Raw genomic sequence first — 22,179 nt, 5'->3', positions numbered from 1 at the left:
GACGCACATGCTAGCAACCTCCGCTCATTCAATGTAGCGGAAGCTAACATGCTAACCAGGCTAGCTTGCTAGCAGTGCTAGCAAGTCTGGGCAGGATACGGTTGATGTAACTCTCCAGGGCGGTGGACATCCTTCTATCTGCCGCGGGACGCTGCAGCAGCGGTGTCGGTTGACGGTTCCACCCGTTTGCTAGCGAAGAAAACGCGCCAAAGAGACGCAACGATGTTTCCTCCCGGGTTAGCTTGTGGCGGCAGAGATCGCAACAAAACACAAGGACAGACAGAGCCAATCAACCGTCGAGAGTTACGTCACTTCCGCTTCGGTAGCCAAGCCGAAAAAAGAAATATACAAGGCAACAAATGAATAAAAATAGAAGAGTTGACTAATATTTTAGGTGAGTAACATTGCCTCATCAAAATGAACACAATATTAATGATGACATGAAAACATCATAGAAACACCAAGAACCGACAAAATTAAATTCCTCACCTGTGACGGTGTAAAAATTATTTTTTTGTTTAATTCTGTCGAATACGATTTTTATACTAAAAATGTCACATATTCTAGTAAAAACCATGTTTGGAAATTATAAGATTATATTTTGAACTGAAGACTCATTTTCTACAGCAGTATTCAGAACTGAATTCTGATGTTAATTAGGCTTCAGGCAAAAAAAAAAAAAAAAAATTCCCATCAAGACTAACTTATAGATGCAATAAACATACGTGATTATTATTTCATCCTCTATTAATTTCCTCTATTCCTGTCAAAAAATGCTTTATTTAATTTGAGACCACTGGGAATGAGAAATTCTTTTTTTATTCTTCTAAAATAAGCCATAGCGGTGCATAAAAATGATGCCAAGATTCAATATTTTTTGTGTGTATATGTATATATATACATATATATGTATCATGCATGAAAATATATATGTTGAAAGATTGGCTAGTAATACCCCCCAAATAAGTAAGAAAAATTCCCAGAGAATTTGAAAGACTGAATTATATTTCCAAATACGAAGAACTTCTTTTCCCTTTCTGCTGCTCCTCCATCAATCTCTCTTCTCCACATCGTCTTCTCCCACACCGACTAAATTTCCAAAAACTAAGGACAAATTACCAAAAATTAGATAGCATTCGCTCTGACTCTTGTTAAAAATCTCAAGAAAATTCTCTCCATCAGTAAAAAAATGTCCCCGAAACAAAGTGTTGTGAAACTGGCTTTGACAAGATTGGGATATGACACAACTTTCAGTCAAAAATTCTTTTGAAAAATCATGAGTGAGAATATATTTTTATGTACAATTGTAAGCAACTACAAGGGCAGACAAAAAAGTCAGTTTTCAATACTCTTGCTGATTTCGAATGAACAGTTACTAAGATTGTCATCTGTGGTGCGGGTGACAAAATGACACAGGAGGTCACATCGTCCCAGCAGGTCATTGTCTTTATTTGTTGCTCAGTAGTCGTCCATACAAAGAGGGTGGAGGAGCAGTGGAGCCCGACAGGAGAAACACCAGGAACGTCATGCTACCAAAGTATTAAATTTGTACAAAAATACTTTACAACATCCCTGTTCCTTAAAGAAAAATACAGTTTGGTTGGTGAAGCTACATGGAAACTAATCTGACCCTATTTTAAATGGCAGTGCAATGCATGTGTATATGTGTGTGTCAGTGTGTACGTATGTATGTGTGTGTGTGAGTGTAAGCCCCTGTGTGCATCCTCCAAGTAAGGAGGTCCTCATCATGTGTCGGGTGTATGTATGTCCCTTTGTGTCGCCTCCACATCACGATTCTGCATAATGTGGCAAAACAAGTACTTTTGTGTGCCCACATGTAACCTCTATGTCAGGGGTCCTCACAATTTTAAACAAGTAAATGTGTGTGTGTGTATGTGTGTATGTGTGTGTGTGTGTGTGTGTGTGTGTGTGGGCTGAGGTGAACCACTGGAGTGCAAATCCCTGCAAGGTTATTCACGCACACACAAACACACACACACACACACACACACACACACACACACACAAACAAATGCACAATAATACATAGTGTGTATGGCTTTATCTCACTAGTCAGAACCCCACTGAGGCCACGCCCCCTCATCTATGTGTCTGATTGGTGGAACACTTTGTGTATGCTAACTGCTAAAAACGCTGACAGGCGGATAAGATGATGCTATCCTAACCTGATGGAAAAACTAACCAATAAATGGGCTAGCTCTATGCGCTAACCCTATACTTGCTATGTTAACCTGGTGTTAGCCCTACTTTACCTCTTCCCATTGCTATGATGCTAGCTCTTCATGTCTCACAACCCCAACTCCATCACCTATTTGCAGCAGTCTGGGGAACATCTCACCGATTGAACTGTGAAACAGACAAAGGCCAGCTGAGCGAGTAGTTAGCCACATTTGATTTTTTCACCGTCTGTTTGAGCCAAACTAACTATATTTTTACGGAGGTCAGCTGGGCTAGGCTAGCCGAGTCTTAGCGATGTTCTCAAAATGTCCTATGCCAGTCTATCTTGGTCATAAGGGGTTAGCCTAGGGGTTAGCCTTCAGCTAGCTTTGCATTAGCTAGCTAGCTAGCATTCCCTATATAAAGATAGCTTAGCCATGTGCTAGACAAAGGCCAGGTGAGCTGGATGTTAGCCCTCCATTAGATTTGCTTTAGGTCTGTCCCAGTCTGACTATCGAAGCCGTATTTTATTTTACAGAGGAAAGTTGTTAGCCCTGTGTAAGCTTTGTGCTAGTCATGTCCCTGTCAGATTTTACTTATCTGAACAAGCCAGGTGTTGACCCTGTGTCAGTAGCATGTTTACTAGATGGCGACAAGTGTTAGCCCTGTTTCAGCAATGTTTTCAGTGTATACACATCTTCAACCACTTCTAGCTCAGTGCTAGGCAAACACATAGCTACAGTAGCTAGGTGAAATCTATGTGTTAGCTATATATCAACCGAGCACTATATATATTTGTCCAGTGATAGGAAAATAATTGTCTTATAGTAGCAACATGCTAATATCTAGCCATATCATCCAGGTGTCCTGTAGCTGTTTGCTAACCCAACACTTGCTATAAGAGGTAAACGTGTTCGCTATGAGGTAAACATAGCTGCGATCAGCCCTGGATCACCTTGTGCTAAATGTCTCATAATCCCAGTTACCAAAAGGTTGGGCTTTGCACTAGCATGATCCCACTAGCATCATGCGATAAATATCTTAGCACTGTGCTTCAGAATCAGATTATCACAGTTCAGGCTTAAGACCACACAGGACATCCGATCACCCCTGTCCTCGCAGTAACAGCCAATCACAGCTCTCCTCTGTTCGCAGTTTAGCTCTTTGTTGCGCTCCTTGACACAAACTCCCAGTCAAGCCACAAAATGTAATGTTGTTGTTCTTTAATTTTGCCTGACAAAGATTTTGATTTTTTTGATTTTGAAAATTTTTCATTTCAATTTTTGTTCAAATATTTTTGGCAAGGAAAATACTTTGAAACAGAGGGAAATTGCCTTAAAATCGGCAAACATTTGTTAAAAAGTTTCAGAAGGAATAATTTTTAATAATAAAAAACTAAATTTAATCATAATATCAATCCAAACTATCTATACATATTTAAATGATCAGATCGATGAAATGTAAGACATGCATTGTTAAATTAAAATATTTTAAACAACAATTAAATTTTAGACATATTTCTAGATTTATCTAATTGCACGTGTTAGGCGCCCCCTAGGGGTGAAAGGTCAGATTGGCCTGCTGGTCATCCACACTTGTTCAGGAAGGGTCTTTAATTGTAAGTGTTTAGGGAGCGCTCTGATTGGCCAGTTTAAATAGTGAGTTCATTATGAGGCAAAGCAGGAAGATGTTGACATTGTTCAAACACCCACACCCACCCACACAGACGCACGCAGACACACACACACACGCTCACACACTAGTATATCACTGTCATAGGTTTCCTGTTTGAACAGGATTTTTTTTTTCTTGTGTAACATTGTTCTTTTTGTGGTCATGATGTGAAGGTTTCAGGGTTTGATGAGTTTCGTGTGAACAGCGACGGACTGAACCATTTCTTTTAAAATCTATGTTACATCTTTTGAGGTTCAGTCGACATGGAAACGAACAAACAAACAGATAAAACTGACAACAGTCAATCAAAAACACACCGATCGATTAGCATAATAGATCAACGTTACTGGGAGGGTAAGGGGGCGGAGTCAGGGTGGGGACATGCTTGGCTTCTTCCTGTGCACTGATTGGTTGGTTGTGTGTTGGGGAATAACCAATCAAAGACAGGGCTACTCTGATTGGTTCCAGCCAATCAGCTGAATCTGTCAGAATCGCTTGTCCCGTCTGCCCGAAATTCTGGTGACCGTTTTTGGTCGAAAGCAGAAGAAGGGGGAGCAGGCAAAGCCAATAGGAGTTGAAGTGTGGGGGGGGGGGGGTGACTTAGCTGGCCTAACGCGTGCACGCACACACACACACGCACACACACAGGCACGCACACACACACACACACACACACACACACAAACACAGTGTGGCCAGTCCAATGGGTGTAAATAGTAGAAAATATTCTTATTAAACTGCTCAGTGTCAATATTTCCATCATCCTCATCAGCAGCAGGGGTTCGAACGCCTCGCACCGCCTCCTGGCATGGAAACACAGGAATGCTCCGATCAAGTCGGGCCGAATGCTAAAGGTTTTGGTGTTTGACATCACGGGATGTTGACGACCACCGCCGCCAACCTCAAAAGTGCACACTTTTGTGTAGTTGTTCATGAGTCAAATTGATGTTATCAAAATACATGAAGATGCCCAGCAAATAGAGAATGGTGGGGGGGGGGAGTGTTAGCCAATCAGGTGCAACCAGGAAGTGATTTTTCAATATTTCCATGCATACAAAGCAATTTGAATTATACATTGTTTTTGTAAACAAACCCCCTTAAGACCATTTTGTTAGTGTTAAACTGAAAAATTGTTGGGTATTCATCATTTTTAATCTCATTATGATGTTAATTGTCTGCAGGGAATCCTCTGGTTGATTTGCCCAGCTACTGATCTTGCTGGAATACCTCATTGTGTCGCTGTTAAAAGTCTAAAAGTAAAACATTTGACGTGGAAATGCCTAAAAACTGAAGTGAGGGGTTCGTTTTTGTGATTCCCTGGGGTGAAATATATTAGACCAATTACCTTGAAGGTTAAAGAAGAAATGGAAAATATTGTTGCCGTTGGTCCAGATGAAAACCAGGCCAGGTCTGCTGGAATCCAGGGAATTGAGTTATGAGACAAATCTGCAGGTTTGACCTAGTAGACTTCCTTCCTTTAAGGATACAGAACCTGATTTGAACTTCAGAATCTCTGAATATTAATGCAAAATCCCCTTTTGGACTTGGAATCTCTGTGCTGTTTGGGTTGGACCTTCGGATCTGCTCACTGGGCTTCTGATCGCAAACCCTGCTGGAGCAGGATCGGGATCCTGGATGTTTTAAAAAAAAGAATCAAACGTCCTCGAATGACTAGACTCTGAATTTCTGATCGGAGCATCCCTTGTCTCCTTGGTAACCGATCATCCCACTCACAAGTCCTGAATCCAGGACCAGTTCTGTCAGTCTTTGTGGTGCTGCGGCTCTCTACCGGATGAACCAGGGGGAAGCCATGGTTCTGGTTCTCGTAAGACCAGGTGGACCAGGAGTTGAGGATCTGGAAGCAGTGGCTTAGTGCACGTGGTCCTCTAATATCATGAACCAGAACTATGTCTTGAACCAGTAAATTAACGGTAGCTTCAGGTTCGACAGGACCAGTAGCTCTGGCTCTATTAGCATTAACTCCCGAACAGAATGTGCACTGGACCAGTAAGACCGGTGGTTCTGGTTCTTCTCTTCAGGTGGTCTAATAGCCCTTCTACTAGGCTTGTAGAACCAGTAAGACCACGCTGGATTCTTGCTATAGAGAAACCAGCAGCTACGGTTCTGTTAGCACTCAGCCCAGAACTAGTGTACCCTAGACCAGTAAGACCACTAGCTGTGGTTCTGAGCTTAACAGAAGCGGTGCTAGTGGTTCTGTTAGCGTTCAGACCAGACCTAATGTGCCCTGCACCAGTAAGAACACCTTGGCTGTGGTTCTGGCTAAAGCACAACCAGTAACCATTAATCCTGAACCAGTGAACCACGTCGCAGCTCCAGTTGGACTAGTAGTCTTAGCTCCGGTTCCAGTGCTACCAGTAGAACCGGTGTACACGACCGGTTGGTGTGAAAGGGTGAGGAGTCTCTCTGGTCCTTCAGTGTGCTTTCAGGCTGCTTCAGCAGTTCAAGGGTCAAAGGTTAGTGTCGGGGGACTAAGGTTCTTCCAGAGGGTGTATGTAGCACCATGGGGAGGTCCATTCTGAACCAGTCTGGACGGGTCTCAACCAGTTCAACTACGTTCTCCTCAGCGACCTCTCTGGTCCTGCATGGTTAGAAGTCAGTTTGGTCTGGTTTTGTCCGCTATAAGGCGCTATTATTCACCTGGGCCGCAGTGAGCCCCGCCCCCAACCCGTCTCCAGGCTTGCTCCACTTGATTGGACCACTGTCCTCCCCCTGGCCGGAGATGTCTGACAGTCCCAGCTCATTGGGGATTGGCTGAGAGGAGTGGCTGTTTTTTGTGGCGTCCTCTGTGTGATTGGCCAGAAGGGTGGAAGAGGAGGAGGAGGGGTTTCGGCTGATGACGAGCTCCAAGCGGTTAGAAGATTCGGCGATGAGAGGAACGACAAGGCAGCAGTCAAAGTCTCTAGTCCGGACGTGGTTGATCTGCACAGAGAAACGACGACGACTTAAGAGGTCGAGTGGAGTTCCGGGGTTGAGAGGAGCTGTTTATGAGGCTCCTCGTCGTACCTGAAGTAGCCGATCGTACGCCATGAGACCGCCGCGCTCCGCCGGGCCTCCGGGGCGGATGTTGTTGACGTAAACGCCGCGGTCCAGCATGCCGTCGGACACGCTGAAGCCGAAATCCTCCAAGTCCGAGGCCTTCTCCAGGGTCAGCTGCACACAAACGACACACAGTCGCAGATGGAGACCACGGTTCTAATCGCCAACAATCAGCTTCGTAACTATCGGTTTTGAAGGTCTTCAAAATAAATGTAACCAGGGAAACCGTGGATATTTGTGGATCAGTTATGACTTTTCTCACATTTCACAGCCGATCTCTTGTTTTCTTTATTTTAGAATTCTAGTTCGGGGATCTATCGGGGCATACTTGAAGAACAACAGCCAAGGTTTCAAGACAGAGGAAGAATGGAGGAGACCTCCCTGTTACCTTGTGCTCGTTTTTAAAAAATATCAGAAAAATCTGAACAAGTCACCTTATGCAGTTCTACAGGATTCTGGTTCAGGATCTCGTTGACTTCCTGCCTCATCTTCCTCATGGCGAATGCTCGGCGCTGAGGGTCAGAGGGCAAGGTGTTTGACCGCGGGGTCACCTGGGGGGGGGGGGATCGGAGGGAGTCCAGTATTAGATTGGATTTGAATAAAAGAACGATGTGAAGGTCAAAGGTCGGGGTCGATCACCTGCGGTCTGGAGCTGCTGCGCTCTTGGAAGCTGGCCTGGCGTCCAAGCGTGCTGCGCAGAGGGGCGGGGTCGTGGTTAAGACTCAGACTGGAGCCCGACATGATGGTTGCCTAGCGACAGACAAAGATTGACAGAGTTAGCAAAGAAAAAAAACAAAGCCCTGACTCCATCTTATCTTGGACTTTGACCTTTAACCCCCATACGGAATCACTCTGCGGTGTTTAATGTTAGTATCTACTGGAAGATCCAACACGCACATGCACGACATCCGCTGAGTGACCGGCAAATCGAACTACCCGTCAGGCCTCGCAAACACCCACACACACAGCACGCCTTGCTCGCACCGCCATGCCCCTTGGTTGGTCAGAAGCCTCCAGTGGAGTCCACCGCTAACTGGGATGGTTAGTCACATCCAAACTCCGCTAACGCCGAGGTCACGCTGCTGTTCACACCAGACAACTCCTACAAGCCAGTCTGCGAGACAATTTCGACCGTGTTGTGGCCTGTAGATGGAAGATTTACATCCAGTGTTTTCTCTGTGCACCATCAGCCCACGTGTTTCTCACTTGACTGCTTGATGGCTGCTCCAACAGAGATAGAGTGGTCTTTTGTAATAATCCTTGTAAGCGTTGTGGGAATAAACAGATATTGGGAGACCTAAACGCGTTGTTCCACATGTAAGGACTGCTTCTTTCTCAGGACGACTCTCCAGGTCCAGTGGGTGAAGCCGCACTTGCAGTTACACCGAATTCTTGTCAAAATTTTCTTGTCGTGGTATCCGGACTTGATTTTCTTCACTAGAAAGTGAAGAAAATAAAGTGAACAAAATCCAGACCTGGATGACTGAGAGCCTCCAAAAACATGTTGCAGTTGCGTCCTTTGGCCACTAGGGGGCGCTGACGGCAACGCCCATCTCCTTTTGCCATCCACATCCTGGACCCAAAGCATGGATGACGAAACCTCTGACAAAACTTATTATTTATGTATTTTTCTGTGGCAGAAATGATCCATCATGATTGAACTGACAAACGTCTGGCTCTGAGTTTTTCAGCAAGACGGTCGTCTGGTGTGAACCTGCACGTCTGACGGTAAAAACTCTTTTGTTAGAGACACGAGGTTAGTAGTGAGCAGGAAGGTGGTACCGGGCACGGGAGCTGTGTTCCCCCTCCTGACTCCTGCAAGAAAAGGTCATTTCTCTTTTCAGAAAAGACAAGTAACGTCCACAGAAGGTCTGACCACCAGGTCAAACTGATCAGTTATTTAAGCTGACTTTACATTTTAAGGTTTCTCGCCCAAAGTTCGTCCCGCTGCCTCTTTCATAAAAACCAATAATAAAATCGAATTCAGCCCTGCAGCCTGTTTTTCTACTTCGTATTTTTGATCGGAGTCTAAAATTGAAATGATGATTCATGTGTTTTGTGCTTCTGAATAGTATCACTGTTAATGCTATTTTCCTGATCACATGTTTTGAATTTAGAAGTTCTTATTGAGCGTTTAATAGTGAATAATAAGTAATATTTCAAATTAACCTAGATATGTTTAATCTTTCTACAAGCTTTTTTTTTCCAAACAGACTTTTTGCTCGTTTTATGTGGTATTCAAATATGAAAGAAAAATTGACAAACTTTAGAATTGTGTTTTGTGTTAAGACATGAAAAATATGTAATTTGCAATCAAAAACGTCATGAAATGTTTTATTTGCATTTAATATTAACAGTTCAAAGAATCACCAAATATGGCCCTCTTTGCAAAAAGCTCGGACACCCCTGTCTTAGACATTTAGGTATTTTCTTCCTAAATTATGAGAAGATTATTTATGTTTTTGTGTGATTTTGTTGATAAGATTCAAGTTTTATTTTACAGTTCTTAAGATTCTCTTTTGGGTCATTCCTAGGTATATTTCTCCTGATTTTCAGTAAATTCATCCCCATTTCGGTGCCTTTACATTAAGAATTACAGATTTCCAGGTATTTTTTGCTGAATATCAGGGGATATCTTGTACATTATTTCTTTAATTTTATGTCCAAATTCTGGGCAAAATTTTGCTAATTTTTAGCTTCTTTCTATTTGATTGTAAAGCAGGTTCTTTGTCCTCGGTAGATGATTTCCTAGCACTTTTCTAATGCTTTTGTGTTCCTCTGTTTTGTTTTTCCTTAAAAGTTTTGTATTAAGCTTCCTATTAAAATAATAATAATAAATTCTATAAAGGGTGCTCAAGGACGGCATACAGAGATAAACATGCACACAAAATACAGATTTAAAGGAAACAAACAAAAGGAAAAACAATAAAAGTGACAAAGTGGTAAAAATAAAAAATAAAAGGGACAGAGCAGTTGATGTCATATGGAATAGAAAATTATTACTGAGTATTAAAGATTAGAAAAACGTTTAACGTCAGACTCTTCAAGATTATCAAGTCATTTTTTCATTTGAAATTCATCAAATTAATTTTATTTTAATATTATTTAAAAAAAAAAAATCTACGAAATTATTTTAAACATGAATTTAAATATTATTAAAATGAAAAATGTCACATTTCACCCCCAGTACAGAACGAGAAATAACAATATTTCGGTAATTTCTCACCTCCAGCTCTCTGAGGATTCCACTCTGGCCGCACGTCTCAAGATCCTCCAGTGCCTGAGACCAGAAGTTCTCCTCCTGGTCCGGCTCCGTGCCGTCGTGCCCCACCGTGAACCTGCAGGTCAAATATCTACTGTAAATCAGGGGGGGGGGACTTTCTCACACACACACACGCACACACACACACGGTGCTGGATGACATGCTAGTGAACGAAGAGCCTAAGCAGAGTTGGGGAGGTGTGGTTAGAACGCACGTTGACCTTGTGTCAGGGGTCAAAGGTCACCAGGTGAGGGTTTCTGCTAGGGGTGACAGAGGTAGGGGGAGGAGGGGGGTTGGGGGTCAAAGGTCAACATGGTACCTGCTGTCTGTGATAAGGCCGCTTGGCAGATTACAGGCTCTGCAGACAGACACACACTCTGCCGTTAGCTCGGCGCTCGCCGATCCCGTCGCCTCCAATGAGGAGTGTTTACGTGCTGAGGGGGGCTGCAGACTCACCCTCCCAGCGGCGGGTGGTCCCAGTCATCGTTGCTCAGGCCCAGATCCGACAGCGGATTGGCTCGGTGGCGAGCGGAGGAAGGCGATTGGACGTTGGTATTCTTAGCGGCGCGCCAGTCGTGGAAGCTGTAGGTTGACGACTGGAAGGGCGGAGCTAAAAACGCAAATATTTAAATCGGTCGACATCAGCTTTGAGCTCTTTTAAACAATCTTCTTAATCTTTCTGTGTGTTGGCTACATGACAACTTAACTGCTAGTTTTTAATGTTTATTTACATGTTTCTTGATTTGAATCTGAATCAACATGGACTTTAGCAAACTATAATAGTCAAAAACTGAAAAAGGACTGAAAGAAAAATCAAGCAACGGTCTAAGAAAATCTTTAAAAAGTCACAGAAAACCTCCATAAAATGACAAAATTAGCGTCAAGAAATGATCTGAATATTGTAAAGAAAATACCAACAAAAAAAAAGATAGTAAAAGTAAAAGTGAAAGTAAAAATGGACATTGCATTTAGTAAGCAGTGACAGAAAAAGGTGATAATAACTACTTTTACTATATTTAATATATATTATTATATATATTATTTAATATATATTTAATATTTATTATATTATTATTATTGTTGTTGCATTTGAATTCAAACATCATCATCTGCTGACAATTCAAAACAAATCGGTTCATTTAAAAAAAAAAAAAAAAAAAACATGCACTGGACGGTTGATTTTTTTTTTTCAGGCTACATTAGTGCCACAACCCGCGACGTGCGGGTCAAAGGTCGTCCCACCTGGGCTGGTAAAGGCGCTGTCCACGTTGGATCCGTCCCACGACTCGACGGCGCTGTCCACCGACGGCAGCGTGCTGAACAGCCTCGGACCGGACGGCGGCGCCACCATGATGACGGGCTCCTCCTCGCCGTCGTGGTTCTCCTGGCCGACCCCGACTCCCTGCCCCGGCCCGATCACGCAGGACTTTGGACTGGACACTGAGGACGACAATAAGACGACTGTGTTGTCGTCGTTTGCGTCGTTCGTTTCGGAAACGTGTGTTTTGTAACCAGGTGTGTGTGTGTGTGTGTGTGTGTGGACATACGCTCTCCCTGCTTCTTGATCTTCAGCGTCACCGTCTCTCCCGCCTGCTGCAGCAGGTTAATGGCTTCACTCAAAGGTTTCCCTTTCAGGCTGCTGCTGTTGATGGCCAGGATCCTGTCGCCAACATGGATCGCCCCGGTCCTGCGTACACACACACACACACACACACACACACACGTGCGCGCGCACACACATGACCGTCAAAGCCGAGTTACAATGTGTTTCAATCACATTGAGTCAGAATGCAGAATGTTATTTGTCAGCGATTGTTCATTATTCTGCGTTATGACAGTTCATTAGAAAAGAAAACTTGTTTTTAAATATATTTTAAATGTGAATGTTGGCAGGCAGGAGCAAAGAGAAGATTTACGGATGTAGCGAGAGAGGATATGAAATTTGTTGGTGTGAGGGAGGAGGATACAGAGGATTGGGTTCAATGGAGAAGGTTTATTCGAAGGGAAAAGATTATTTTTTTTCCTTGTTTTCTGGTAGAAATACAGTTTGATACCGACATCCTGATAAGTGTGGCATTTCGGTTCATTCAGTCATCCGTTCTTTACACGTCTTATCCCGCTCGCGGGCCGGAGAAATGAGATTTAACCCGCGCTCAATAACAGGGCTTCACACTTCGGGGGCCACGGTGGGACCGCTAACGCTCCAGATAATGCTTTTAAAGACTTAAAGAGAATGAAAACGTCCCAAAAAGAAGAGTCTGACCTCTCGGCGAGGCCTCCCTTGCTGAGGGAGGAGATGATGATGGGGTCAAAGGGCTCCTCGGTGCCGGAGATGGTGATCCCGAGCGGGCCGCCGTAACGCTGAAGCTCCACCGTGTAGATGATGCTGCCCGACACTTCCTGCTCATCTGAAAGACAAGTAGTAGATGTCTAAATTTTGGAACTCTCCCAGAAACTTGCAAAACATCTGAAATGACACGGGGAAAAAAAGATGTGTGAAATAATGCCGAAAAAATAACTTTAATAGAAAATTAGAATAAAGTCTAGCGATAAAATTATTCGATCAGAAAATTTCCAGAGGCTGTCCGTCCCACTCGGGATGAAAATCGAAGTGAAAATAATTCAAAATTAGAGAGAAAATAATTAAAAATGAGGTATCGGGAAAATCACCGAGCCATGTGAACGGTGCGGTCGCGGTTGATTTACGTCCTAAATCGAGAAGGAGGCGGTCGGAGGCGGCGGGAAGGAACCCGGAGGAATGACGGCGCGCCAGAAGATACCTGAGTTGTCCTCGTCCTTGCGGATCTTGAGCTTGACCAGTTCCTCGCACTGCTGGAGGATCTGCACCGCCTCCTCCATGGAGCAGCTCTCCACTCTGATGTTGTCAATGGCCAGCAGCTTGTCGCCGAGCTCCAGCGTCCCCGTCCTGACACACATACACACACACACACAAACACACACTAAAGCTGACTTCACTGTGTAACATTTGTCAGTGAGCGTGTTCACTCATTTATTTATGTGTGTCCATCTGCCTGCATGTGTATGTGTGTGTGTGTGTGTGTGTGTGTGTGTGATGTATATATGTTAGAGGTGCTCAATACGTCGATCGCCATCTACCAGTCGATCGCAAAGGTAATACCGGTGACGTCAGCCAATCAACCATTCCGTCACTTGATTGATATACATGGCAGCCAATCAGATGACATCTGATTTTTTTTCACTGCACATGCGTAAACAACGGCGCGAAGTGTAGCAAAAAAGTCAACTCGTGTTTTTAGCCCTCGGTTTTTTTCTCTTAAACTTAAGTAGTGTATAAAATGAGTGGGGGAGCCGGACCAAGTAAGAAGATAAAAATTAATCACTTTCATACAGAATGGGAGGAGGACTTTTTTTTTCCACCGTGACATTTTAGAAGTGTGTTTGCATCATCTGCCGGTCTAAGATCGCTATACCAAAGAAGAGTAACGTGGAGCGGCATTTTCGGACTGTTAATGAAAAATACGACACGGACAACCCGCCGAAAAGCGAGCTGAGAAAGAGAAAGGTGAAGGAACTAAAATCCAAGTTGTCCCGACAGCGGTCGCTTTTCACACAACATGTTTCAAAAGCGAAAGCCGCGACAGAAGCATCTTTCCGGGTGAGTGACGTCATCCTTTTTAAGAAACGACTGGAAGCAGCTAATAACCGGACTTTGCATTCCTGGCAGATTCAATTCGGTGAAAGTCATCAGAGTGAACTTGGGTAATGACAAAAATAATGTACTGTAATTTCCGGACGATAAGCCGCGACTTTTTTTCCCCTTAAACAACAATGCGGCTTATATATGGATATTTTTTTTACATACATCGTACATATAGAGACTGTTTTGCATTTTTGTTCAGGGTGGATCATTTTGACTTGGTCATTTCATAAGTAGCTCGCATGCTGAAAAAGTGTGAGCACCCCGTTGTGTGTGTGTGTGTGTGTGTGTGTGTGTGTGTGTGTGTGTGTGTCTTACCTGTGAGCGACGCTTCCCTTCTTGATGTCGGAGATGATTAGCGGGTCCCCGGGCTTCCTGTTTGACGGAGCTGCAGACACACAATTCATCCCGTCGGTTAGCTTACGGCTAATCACGTAATATTCATGGTTACCATGGTAACCAGTCACGAACGGTGACAGACGACACAGAAGTTAGAGTTGGAGGTCAGACTCGAAGATGAGCCGTGTGTCGGGTTCCTCCTGTTTCCACACGTTGGAAATCGGAAATGTTTACATCTCAGATCTGGTGACGTCTCTTTCGACAACAAAAAAAAAAAAAAAAAAAAATTCCCTGAAAATATTCAGTAGAATAAAAACAATTAAAAAAAAAAGCCTAGAACGCAGGATTTACTCACAGCTGATGGTGATTCCCAGCTCCACGCCGGGTTTCTTGGGCAGTTTGACGTGGAAGGTTCCCGAGGAGGGAATAACAGATTCTGTGGGGGTGAAGGGAGGAAAAGTTTAGACGTCGATTTTCTTTTTGAGGGATTTTCAGATCAACTTTCACCAGCTGTGAGGTGAAAATGAAGATTCTTTTTCATTTATTCATTCATTGTCATCACAGGGGGAGGGGGTTCACTCCCACCACCGATCTGGTTTTATTCATTTTTTTTCTATGCCTGACATTATTATCATGTCATGTTTTTATTTTATTTTATTTTATAATATTTTATATCATTTTATCTTTTATTTTAAATTTAGCAAATCACTCAATTTAAATAAAATCAGCACTATTATTGATATTTGCTTAAAAAGAAAATTGTGATTGCGGTTTAAATGGCAACATATAAAAGAAATTTATCAGGCGATGTTTATCCATGTTTCAGTCCATCTGGAAAAGTCATTTAAGGACACCAAATATGTCTATCGCCTCTCGTCTGGCACCTAACATTCCATGTGTGTGTGTGTGTGTGTGTGTTTGAGTAATTAGAGCCAACACATTGTGTGTGTTTTTGTACGTCTCGGCGTAGGTGGTTATTTATACGGACCGGTGTTTGTTACGCCGACAGAGATTGATGACAAATTACAGGGAGACTTAAACACAGACTGTCAGTCAAGACGCCACGCAAGAGAACACAGACGGCGTCTGTCTGTGTGTGTGTGTGTGTGTGTGTGTGTGTGTGTGCGTTCCGTACCGGCCACGTCGAACTCGATCTCCAGAGTGAGCTGAGCTGTGATGGATGAGTCTCGGAGCAGCTGATTGGTTTCTTCCAGAGTTGAATCTTCAGTGGGAACTCCATTTATGGACAAAATCCTGTCGCCAATCTGCAGGATACCACACCTTTTCACACACACACACACACACACACACACAAATACATACTTTGTCAAGCTGTTTCATGTCTTGTTAAAGCTCTCCCTGCTTTTAAATGACCTCCATCTGTATTCTAAAGTCCTACTGCTTGTATATTTGTCTCCTCCTGGTGTTCACCTCTCAGCCGGACTGTCGGGGTCAATGTAGGCGATGAGCGGCGGCGAGGAGAGCGTCTCGGTGGCGAAAACCCCGCCCTGGAGCTGAAGGCCGAACCCCATGATGCCGTCCCCCAGCAACGTCACCTCGGTGGTTTCCGTGTGGACCACCTGGCCGGCGAGCCCCACCGTGCTGGACGCCAGGGACACTGTGGGGAGGAGGAGATGGGAAAGTAAACAATATAAACAATCGTCCGTAAACATTGACTCCTCGGCGGTGGAACGAACTCCCGAAAGAGGTCAGAACAGCGGGGTCTGAAAACATACCTCTTCACCGAGTACTACCCTATTAATCGCACTTGGCCCCAAACCCCCCCCCCCCCCCCCCCCCCCAAAAAAAAAAAGGATGAGCTGTATGTATGTATATATACTGCTCAAAAAGATAAAGGGAACACTTGAACAACACAATGTAACTCCAAGTCAATCCCACTTGTGTGAAATCATAGTGTCCACTCAGGAAGCAACACAGATTCATTTTGACTTGTTTTAAGGACATTACATCAAAGTTGGATCAGCCTGGAGTTTGTTTTTACACTTTAATTTTGAGTGTGATTCCTAATCCAGACCTCCATGGGTTGATACAATTGATATCCATTGATCATTTTTGTGTGATTTTGTTGTCAGCACATTCAACTGTGTAAAGAACAAAGTATTTCATAAGAATATTTCATTCATTTAGATCTAGGATGTGTTTTTTAAGTGTTCCCTTTATTTTTTTTGAGCAGTGTGTATACATTTTTCTGAGATGGCTATTTGGTTGAGTGGTCAGTTCTGACTTCCGACTGCTGGTACTTTGGATCTTCGGTGACTGAATTGCACTTCTTGTAAGTGGTTCTGGAGAAAAGCGTCTCCCAAATGACAATAATGTGATGTAATGGAATCACACGAGACGTCCTGCAAGGCTCCGTCCCGTCACCGATTCACCGAACTCTCTCTTTGTAGGTGTCAAACTCAACGTCCGCGGGCCAAAAGTGGCCCGCCAGGTTATTTTTCACGGCCCGAGAGAATGCCTTAAAATAAAGAAGTAATTTCCCAAAATTCATGCCGCTCATATAACTCGCGAAGTGATGTGTATCCACATCCGACAAGTGGAGTTGAGAAATACAAATAATTGTTAAATGTCCGGGAAGAGAAAAATTGGAGGGCTGTTTCAAGAAAGATGGGAAGGTAAATACATGTTTGTGCTTCAAGGGGGTAAAAAAAACGGTATGTCTTTTGCGTCGGTTGTCACAGAGTACAATCCGCATTTTGGCACCAAGCGCGGAGATAAGTTTGCCAAAGTTAGCCTTCCGGAAAAAAACAACAAACTGTCCAAGGATTAAAGAGAGAACGTGTTCACGAAAGCCGCATCCAAAAACACTGCAGCAGAGAAAGCTAGCTTTGCAACAGAGCGACTTGTAAAAAAAAAATATTTTTTACATCCATGCAAATGCGCATGTAACATATTTGGATTTGAACGAGTTATCTAACATTAACATTACATCCATTTTACATTACATCCGGTTATTATTAGCAACCGTTACCGTTCCATGTGACCCTTTGAGGGACACCATTTTTCTGACGTGGCCCTCGGTGAAAACGAAATATCTCCGTCGGTGACTCACGAGAACTCTTGAAGTCCTTCTTCTTGGCCTTCCGCCTCATCAGGGTGCCGCGGGGGCTGGTGGGATACATGTTCCTGGGCAGGGTGCTCATGTTGAGGGACGACAGACTGTAGGCCGACATGGAGCCCGGAGAGAAGGAGTGGCTCAGGGCTGCGGGAGAGAGGAAGCCGGTTGGCGTCTCATTCGGTCGGACGGCGACGGCCGAGACGGCGAGAGAGACGGGCGGACATACAGGGGTTGTTTGTTTGGCGGTTGTGCGACCTGGCGCCCGATTGGTCGGGATGGTAGGTGTTGTAGTGGTAAGGGGGGAGGACGGGGGCGGAGCCTCCGGTCTCCCAGGGAAGGGAGCGGGGACTACGCTGCACCTTGACTGCACACACACACACACACACACACACACACACACGGAATCGGTTAAGACAGAAGGAAAGGTGAAAGGTCAGGAACGGCATTACAAGATTACATATTCATGATGTAATCTTGTTTTTTTTTTAAGTGAAAGCTTTAGATTTCAAGTTCAATCCTTGGGGGTTCAGAGGGGTCGCACATTTAAAATGACAGATTATTTTAAATGCCTTTGAGCACGTCATATGGTTTCAGACGTGAGACATTTTTTTCTGAATTCTTGCTGAATTTCTGCTCGATATTACAAGCCGGAATTTAAAATCAAGATTTTAAATCCTACATTTAGTGAAGTACATCTTTATTTATTTTTATGGCATTTCTGGCAATTTGCAAAATTTCTTGTTGATTTCAAGTACATTTTTAGGTCAGTTCTATTATTTTTTCACAAACCGATTGTTTTTTTTTTTTCTACATTTTTTGAAGATATATATTTTTTTTTTTTGCTTCTTTTGACATAAATGATTGCCGGCGCTCAAAACCTTCTATTTTTTCTCAATCGGGTGATTTCTCTCTGGCAGCATCACGTTGCCCGGTGCTTTCTGGATCCCCACCACCAGGGGGCGACACATCCCTTCACGCTTCGCCGCGGTCTCCCTCCTCTTTCCGAACGTTTCTAGCCTCAAGCCCACGTAAATAATTCAACCGTTCCTCGTTAAATAATACGTTTCATATGATTATAGTGCAAGATATCATGAATTGCAAATTTGGTAATTTATAATCAAGAGATTTCTCGCCGCAAATCTCTTTCCCATCCAGCCGGCAGCTTCAAGACGCGGTCATTAATCTGAGTCGCAGCCTGTCTCATCTGTTACGGCAGAAATGAACCTGAACGTGTCGCTGGCGCTTAAAATCTGTTCACTTCCAGCCGCGGCCGTGGTTACAGCGGCGGCGCCCTGGTGTGCGTGTGTTTCAAACCCCGCTGCGATGCATTTGCGCCCCGTTGCGTTTTAATAACGCGCAGCGATACGTTCCGGCTATCATGTGAGTTTACACAGCGCTGCGGTGGATTGGAAATGTGTGTCCGATATGAGCATTAACACCGTACTGTGACACGGTATGCGTAGACGTGCAGTTTCTACCGTGTTGCGGTGTGTTCAGGGCCGGCCTTTGTGTGTTAATACTAGCGGTGTAAAAAAAAAAAAATCGATATGTATCGATATATCGATCCGAAAGCTGACGATCCGATGCATCGACACGTCCGCAAGAGTATCGATCCATGTATGCATTTTACCTGTCTATTTTTAGTCTGCTCTGAGGCGTAATTCTCACTCCGTGCATTTTGTAATAAACGTCCAAAATGTAATAACTTTTTCATTTCATTTTGTAATAAAGCTGCATTTTGTAATAAACTGCCGCATTTTCTTATAAACTGCCCCAACGCATTTTGTAATAAATTTTGCCGCATTATGTAATAAGTTATTACATTTTGAGAAAATTATTACGAAATGTACTTGCAACTTTTTTATTCTCTAGGAAATGTAATAACATGGAATTTATAGAATATTCTCTGTTAATGCAACCTTTGAATAGTTTACTGATAGTAATTGCTAAGAACTGCTACTAGGTTAATACAGTGATACTAATAATAGGCCTAGCTTTTACAAATACTTTAAAGTAAAATAAAATACAATTAACAAACTTATGCTTTAGCATTGTTATTATAGAATGCACCATGTTATTACATTTCCTAGAAAATAAAAAAGTTGCAAGTGCATTTTGTAATAATCTTCTCAATATGTAGCTTATTACATAATGCGGCAAAATTTATTACAAAATGCGTTGGGGCAGTTTATTACAAAATGCGGCTTTATTACAAAATGAAATGAAAAAGTTATTACATTGTGGGTGTTTATTACAAAATGCACTGTTATTACAAAATGCGGCTCAACAAGGCGGACATTGATATGGCTGAGAAGGACGCGGACTTACACACTCCTGTAGGTTTAAAATCGTTCGTGTGGAAGTATTTCGGCATCCGCAAAAAGGGGAAAGGATGTGGCGATATGTAAAGAATGTCGAATCGAAGTTAATTGAATATATATGAAGTTATATGATATTTCAGCTTCCGTTGATTTATTCAAAATTTGAAATAGTTAAAAAAAAAATCGTATCGTAGTTAAAAAAAATCGTATCGAATCGAATCGTGGGGCGTTTTTAAGTATCGAAAAAAAAAAATCGAATCGATCGAATCGTTGCCTTGAGAAATCGAATCGGATCGAATCGTCATGATGGCTCTGATTTACACCCCTAGTTAATACCGTGTTGCGGTGCGTTCAGGGCCGGCCTTTGTGTGTTAATACCGTGTTGCGGTGCGTTCAGGGCCGGCCTTTGTGTGTTAATACCGTGTTGCGGTGCGTTCAGGGCCGGCCTTTGTGTGTTAATACCGTGTTGCGGTGCGTTCAGGGCAGGTCTGGCCTGGTGCTGTGGCAGGATCTCCATACGGACCGTCTGACAGGAGGCCGAGAGAAGCTGAGTGGCTTCGGCCAGAGAACAAAACTCCATCGACTTTCCGTCCACGGACAGGATGTGATCTCCTGCATGAAGAGCGCCGCACCTGAAAACACACACACACACACACACATACACACCTTTTTAAGGCGCTTACATCTTGATATCACACGGGTCAGCGGGAGGTCGGAAGCTAACTACCTGTCTGCGATGCTGGCTGGTTTGACCTTGTCAATGACGATGACCTGCTTGTTGCAGAACATGGAGGTGGACAGAGCCACTCCCAGACTAGACCCCGTCGCCTTGGCAACCTCCACCAGCAACGGCCCTGACGCCGTGGCAACAGAGTCTGAGGCACAAAAACAGACACACAAAAGACTATCTTCGGGCTCGGCGATGCTTGAAACCTTTTAGAAACCAATTCATGGACACCGCCTCTAAAATGTATTTTTCTGTGACTGTTCTGACCAGCAGGGGGTGCTATAAGCAATAAAAACAAATTTTGTTTCTAGATAAGATAAGATAAGATAAGATAAGATAAGATAAGAACAACTTTATTAATCCCGAAGAAAATTGTTGTGCCAGAGTTACAGAAAATATAACAGTAATAATTAATAAAAAGAAAAGGCAGAATTAGAGATAAAAATAAACTATATGTCTCAGTGAAACTATAAAGTGTTAGATTTTGAATCTTCACTTTACAATAATGTGCGCATGAAATGTACTGGTGACAGAAACACGAAAAGCCTCTGAAACAGCTTTCAGAGGCTTCAGATCATTTCTGTGACGCGTCGACTCGCTTGTTTCGGTGTTTCCCTCCAGGAGGCGGCGATCCTTCCTGCGTCCGGCGTGAAACTCACCCATCACTGAGACGTCAAACTCGATCAGCAGCGTGGCTTCCTGTCCGCACTGCTTCAGGATGCTCATGGCCTCCGACAACGTGCTGCCGTGCAGGCGGATCCCGTCGACGCTTAGCAACCGGTCGCCCGGCTTAATCGTCCCCTCCCTGCGGGGGAGGGCGGGTTTTGGGGGCGCTTATTGCGAGGAATCCGTCCGTAAACGTAAACAGTTTTGAGAGGTCAAAGGTCACGCACCTGTCGGCCGGCCCGTTCGGCCTGATGGTCGTTATGACGATGGGCCGAGACTTGTTCCTGTCCTCACAGCTTCCACCTACATGCATAGACTCTTGTCAGGTGTATGTTTTGAATGAGCACACACACACGCATGCACGCACACACACACACACACACACACACAAACACACATGAAAATATGACAATCTGTATCACAAATTGGGAAAAGGTTTCATAGTAATTCAATAAAATGAAAACCCCGAGGGGTGCGGTGGTAATAAAGGTAAAAACTCAAAGAGATGCTACCATACTTGAACTACCTAAACATGTTATTTCCTGAAACAAGCGTAAAATACACAACATGGTTGCAATAAATTAACAGTTAGCTAAAAAAAATTGATAAATACAGCTTGAGATTGAGTGAAACTACTTTAAAGTTACCAGAGAAGGAGAAAAAAATAACAATTTGAGAAGAAAATACCCCAATCACACACACACTTGCACACACACACACACACACACACACGCACGCGCGCACACTGCCTTACCTCTGATAACAAAGCCGAAGCTGTTCCCTTCTTTGTGCAGTGTGACTTCCACGGTCTTGAACATGACCCCTGACCCCTGCACCGCTGCAACACACCACAACATCGCCATGTGAGCGCGACCTTTGACCTCTGAACCGCACCTCTTTCGCTGACGGCGTGTGCTGAACGTCTGCGGTACGTACACACTGGCGGCAGCTCGTACTCCACCTCCAGCACCACCCGCTCGCCGACGTTCTTCAGCAGGCTGATAATCTCATCGTGCCTGAACTTGGCCAGGTTGATGCCGTTGACGGCGCGGATGTAGTCGCCAACGTTCAGCTGGTCGCTCCTGCGGCCAGAATCAAAAAAAAAAGGTTGGTCAGTTCACCTGCCGCGCCTCCGATTCTATCTATCAGCGACAGCTGTTTTATTAAATGGGCGATCAATTTGCGATGAAAAAAGA

General features: G+C 43.8%; 2 protein-coding genes across 15 annotated transcripts in view; both read right to left on the bottom strand.

Moving 5' to 3' along the window:
* The window catches only part of lsm8 (LSM8 homolog, U6 small nuclear RNA associated), a 216,426-nt gene extending 216,144 nt beyond the window's left edge, over window positions 1-282 (bottom strand). The window contains exon 1 of one of the 2 annotated variants that reach the window (XM_086146494.1): window positions 100-282. In XM_086146494.1, the coding sequence (XP_086002620.1) occupies window positions 100-130 (31 nt within the window). In that variant the 5' untranslated portion in view covers window positions 131-282. The remainder of the gene's footprint in view (window positions 1-99) is intronic. The other variant, XM_086146493.1, reaches the window with a different exon arrangement.
* Window positions 283-1,429: 1,147 nt separating this feature from the next.
* The window catches only part of grip1 (glutamate receptor interacting protein 1), a 52,363-nt gene continuing 31,613 nt past the window's right edge, over window positions 1,430-22,179 (bottom strand). For 3 of the 13 annotated variants that reach the window (XM_086146468.1, XM_086146459.1, XM_086146467.1), the window contains exons 4-27: window positions 21,920-22,065; window positions 21,738-21,821; window positions 21,211-21,301; window positions 20,977-21,122; window positions 20,318-20,465; window positions 20,053-20,222; window positions 17,496-17,633; window positions 17,264-17,413; window positions 15,622-15,808; window positions 15,326-15,471; window positions 14,546-14,626; window positions 14,170-14,239; window positions 12,953-13,098; window positions 12,436-12,580; window positions 11,720-11,859; window positions 11,415-11,612; window positions 10,629-10,782; window positions 10,492-10,530; window positions 10,136-10,247; window positions 8,692-8,724; window positions 7,549-7,659; window positions 7,344-7,460; window positions 6,877-7,023; window positions 1,430-6,792 (exon numbers count right to left, since the gene is read on the bottom strand). In XM_086146468.1, coding sequence (XP_086002594.1) covers window positions 6,490-6,792; window positions 6,877-7,023; window positions 7,344-7,460; window positions 7,549-7,659; window positions 8,692-8,724; window positions 10,136-10,247; window positions 10,492-10,530; window positions 10,629-10,782; window positions 11,415-11,612; window positions 11,720-11,859; window positions 12,436-12,580; window positions 12,953-13,098; window positions 14,170-14,239; window positions 14,546-14,626; window positions 15,326-15,471; window positions 15,622-15,808; window positions 17,264-17,413; window positions 17,496-17,633; window positions 20,053-20,222; window positions 20,318-20,465; window positions 20,977-21,122; window positions 21,211-21,301; window positions 21,738-21,821; window positions 21,920-22,065 — 3,202 coding nt within the window. In that variant the 3' untranslated portion in view covers window positions 1,430-6,489. The remainder of the gene's footprint in view (window positions 6,793-6,876; window positions 7,024-7,343; window positions 7,461-7,548; window positions 7,660-8,691; window positions 8,725-10,135; window positions 10,248-10,491; window positions 10,531-10,628; window positions 10,783-11,414; window positions 11,613-11,719; window positions 11,860-12,435; window positions 12,581-12,952; window positions 13,099-14,169; window positions 14,240-14,545; window positions 14,627-15,325; window positions 15,472-15,621; window positions 15,809-17,263; window positions 17,414-17,495; window positions 17,634-20,052; window positions 20,223-20,317; window positions 20,466-20,976; window positions 21,123-21,210; window positions 21,302-21,737; window positions 21,822-21,919; window positions 22,066-22,179) is intronic. The other 10 variants (XM_086146469.1, XM_086146461.1, XM_086146462.1 and 7 more) reach the window with 9 other exon arrangements.

This window comes from Fistularia commersonii, chromosome 5 (assembly GCF_037954325.1).
Source record: "Fistularia commersonii isolate RoL2024-O1a breed Wild chromosome 5, RoL_Fcom_v1.0, whole genome shotgun sequence".
Taxonomy (NCBI): domain Eukaryota; kingdom Metazoa; phylum Chordata; class Actinopteri; order Syngnathiformes; family Fistulariidae; genus Fistularia; species Fistularia commersonii.
Note: the sequence above shows the minus strand (reverse complement) of the source record. Positions and strands in the feature narration are given on the sequence as shown.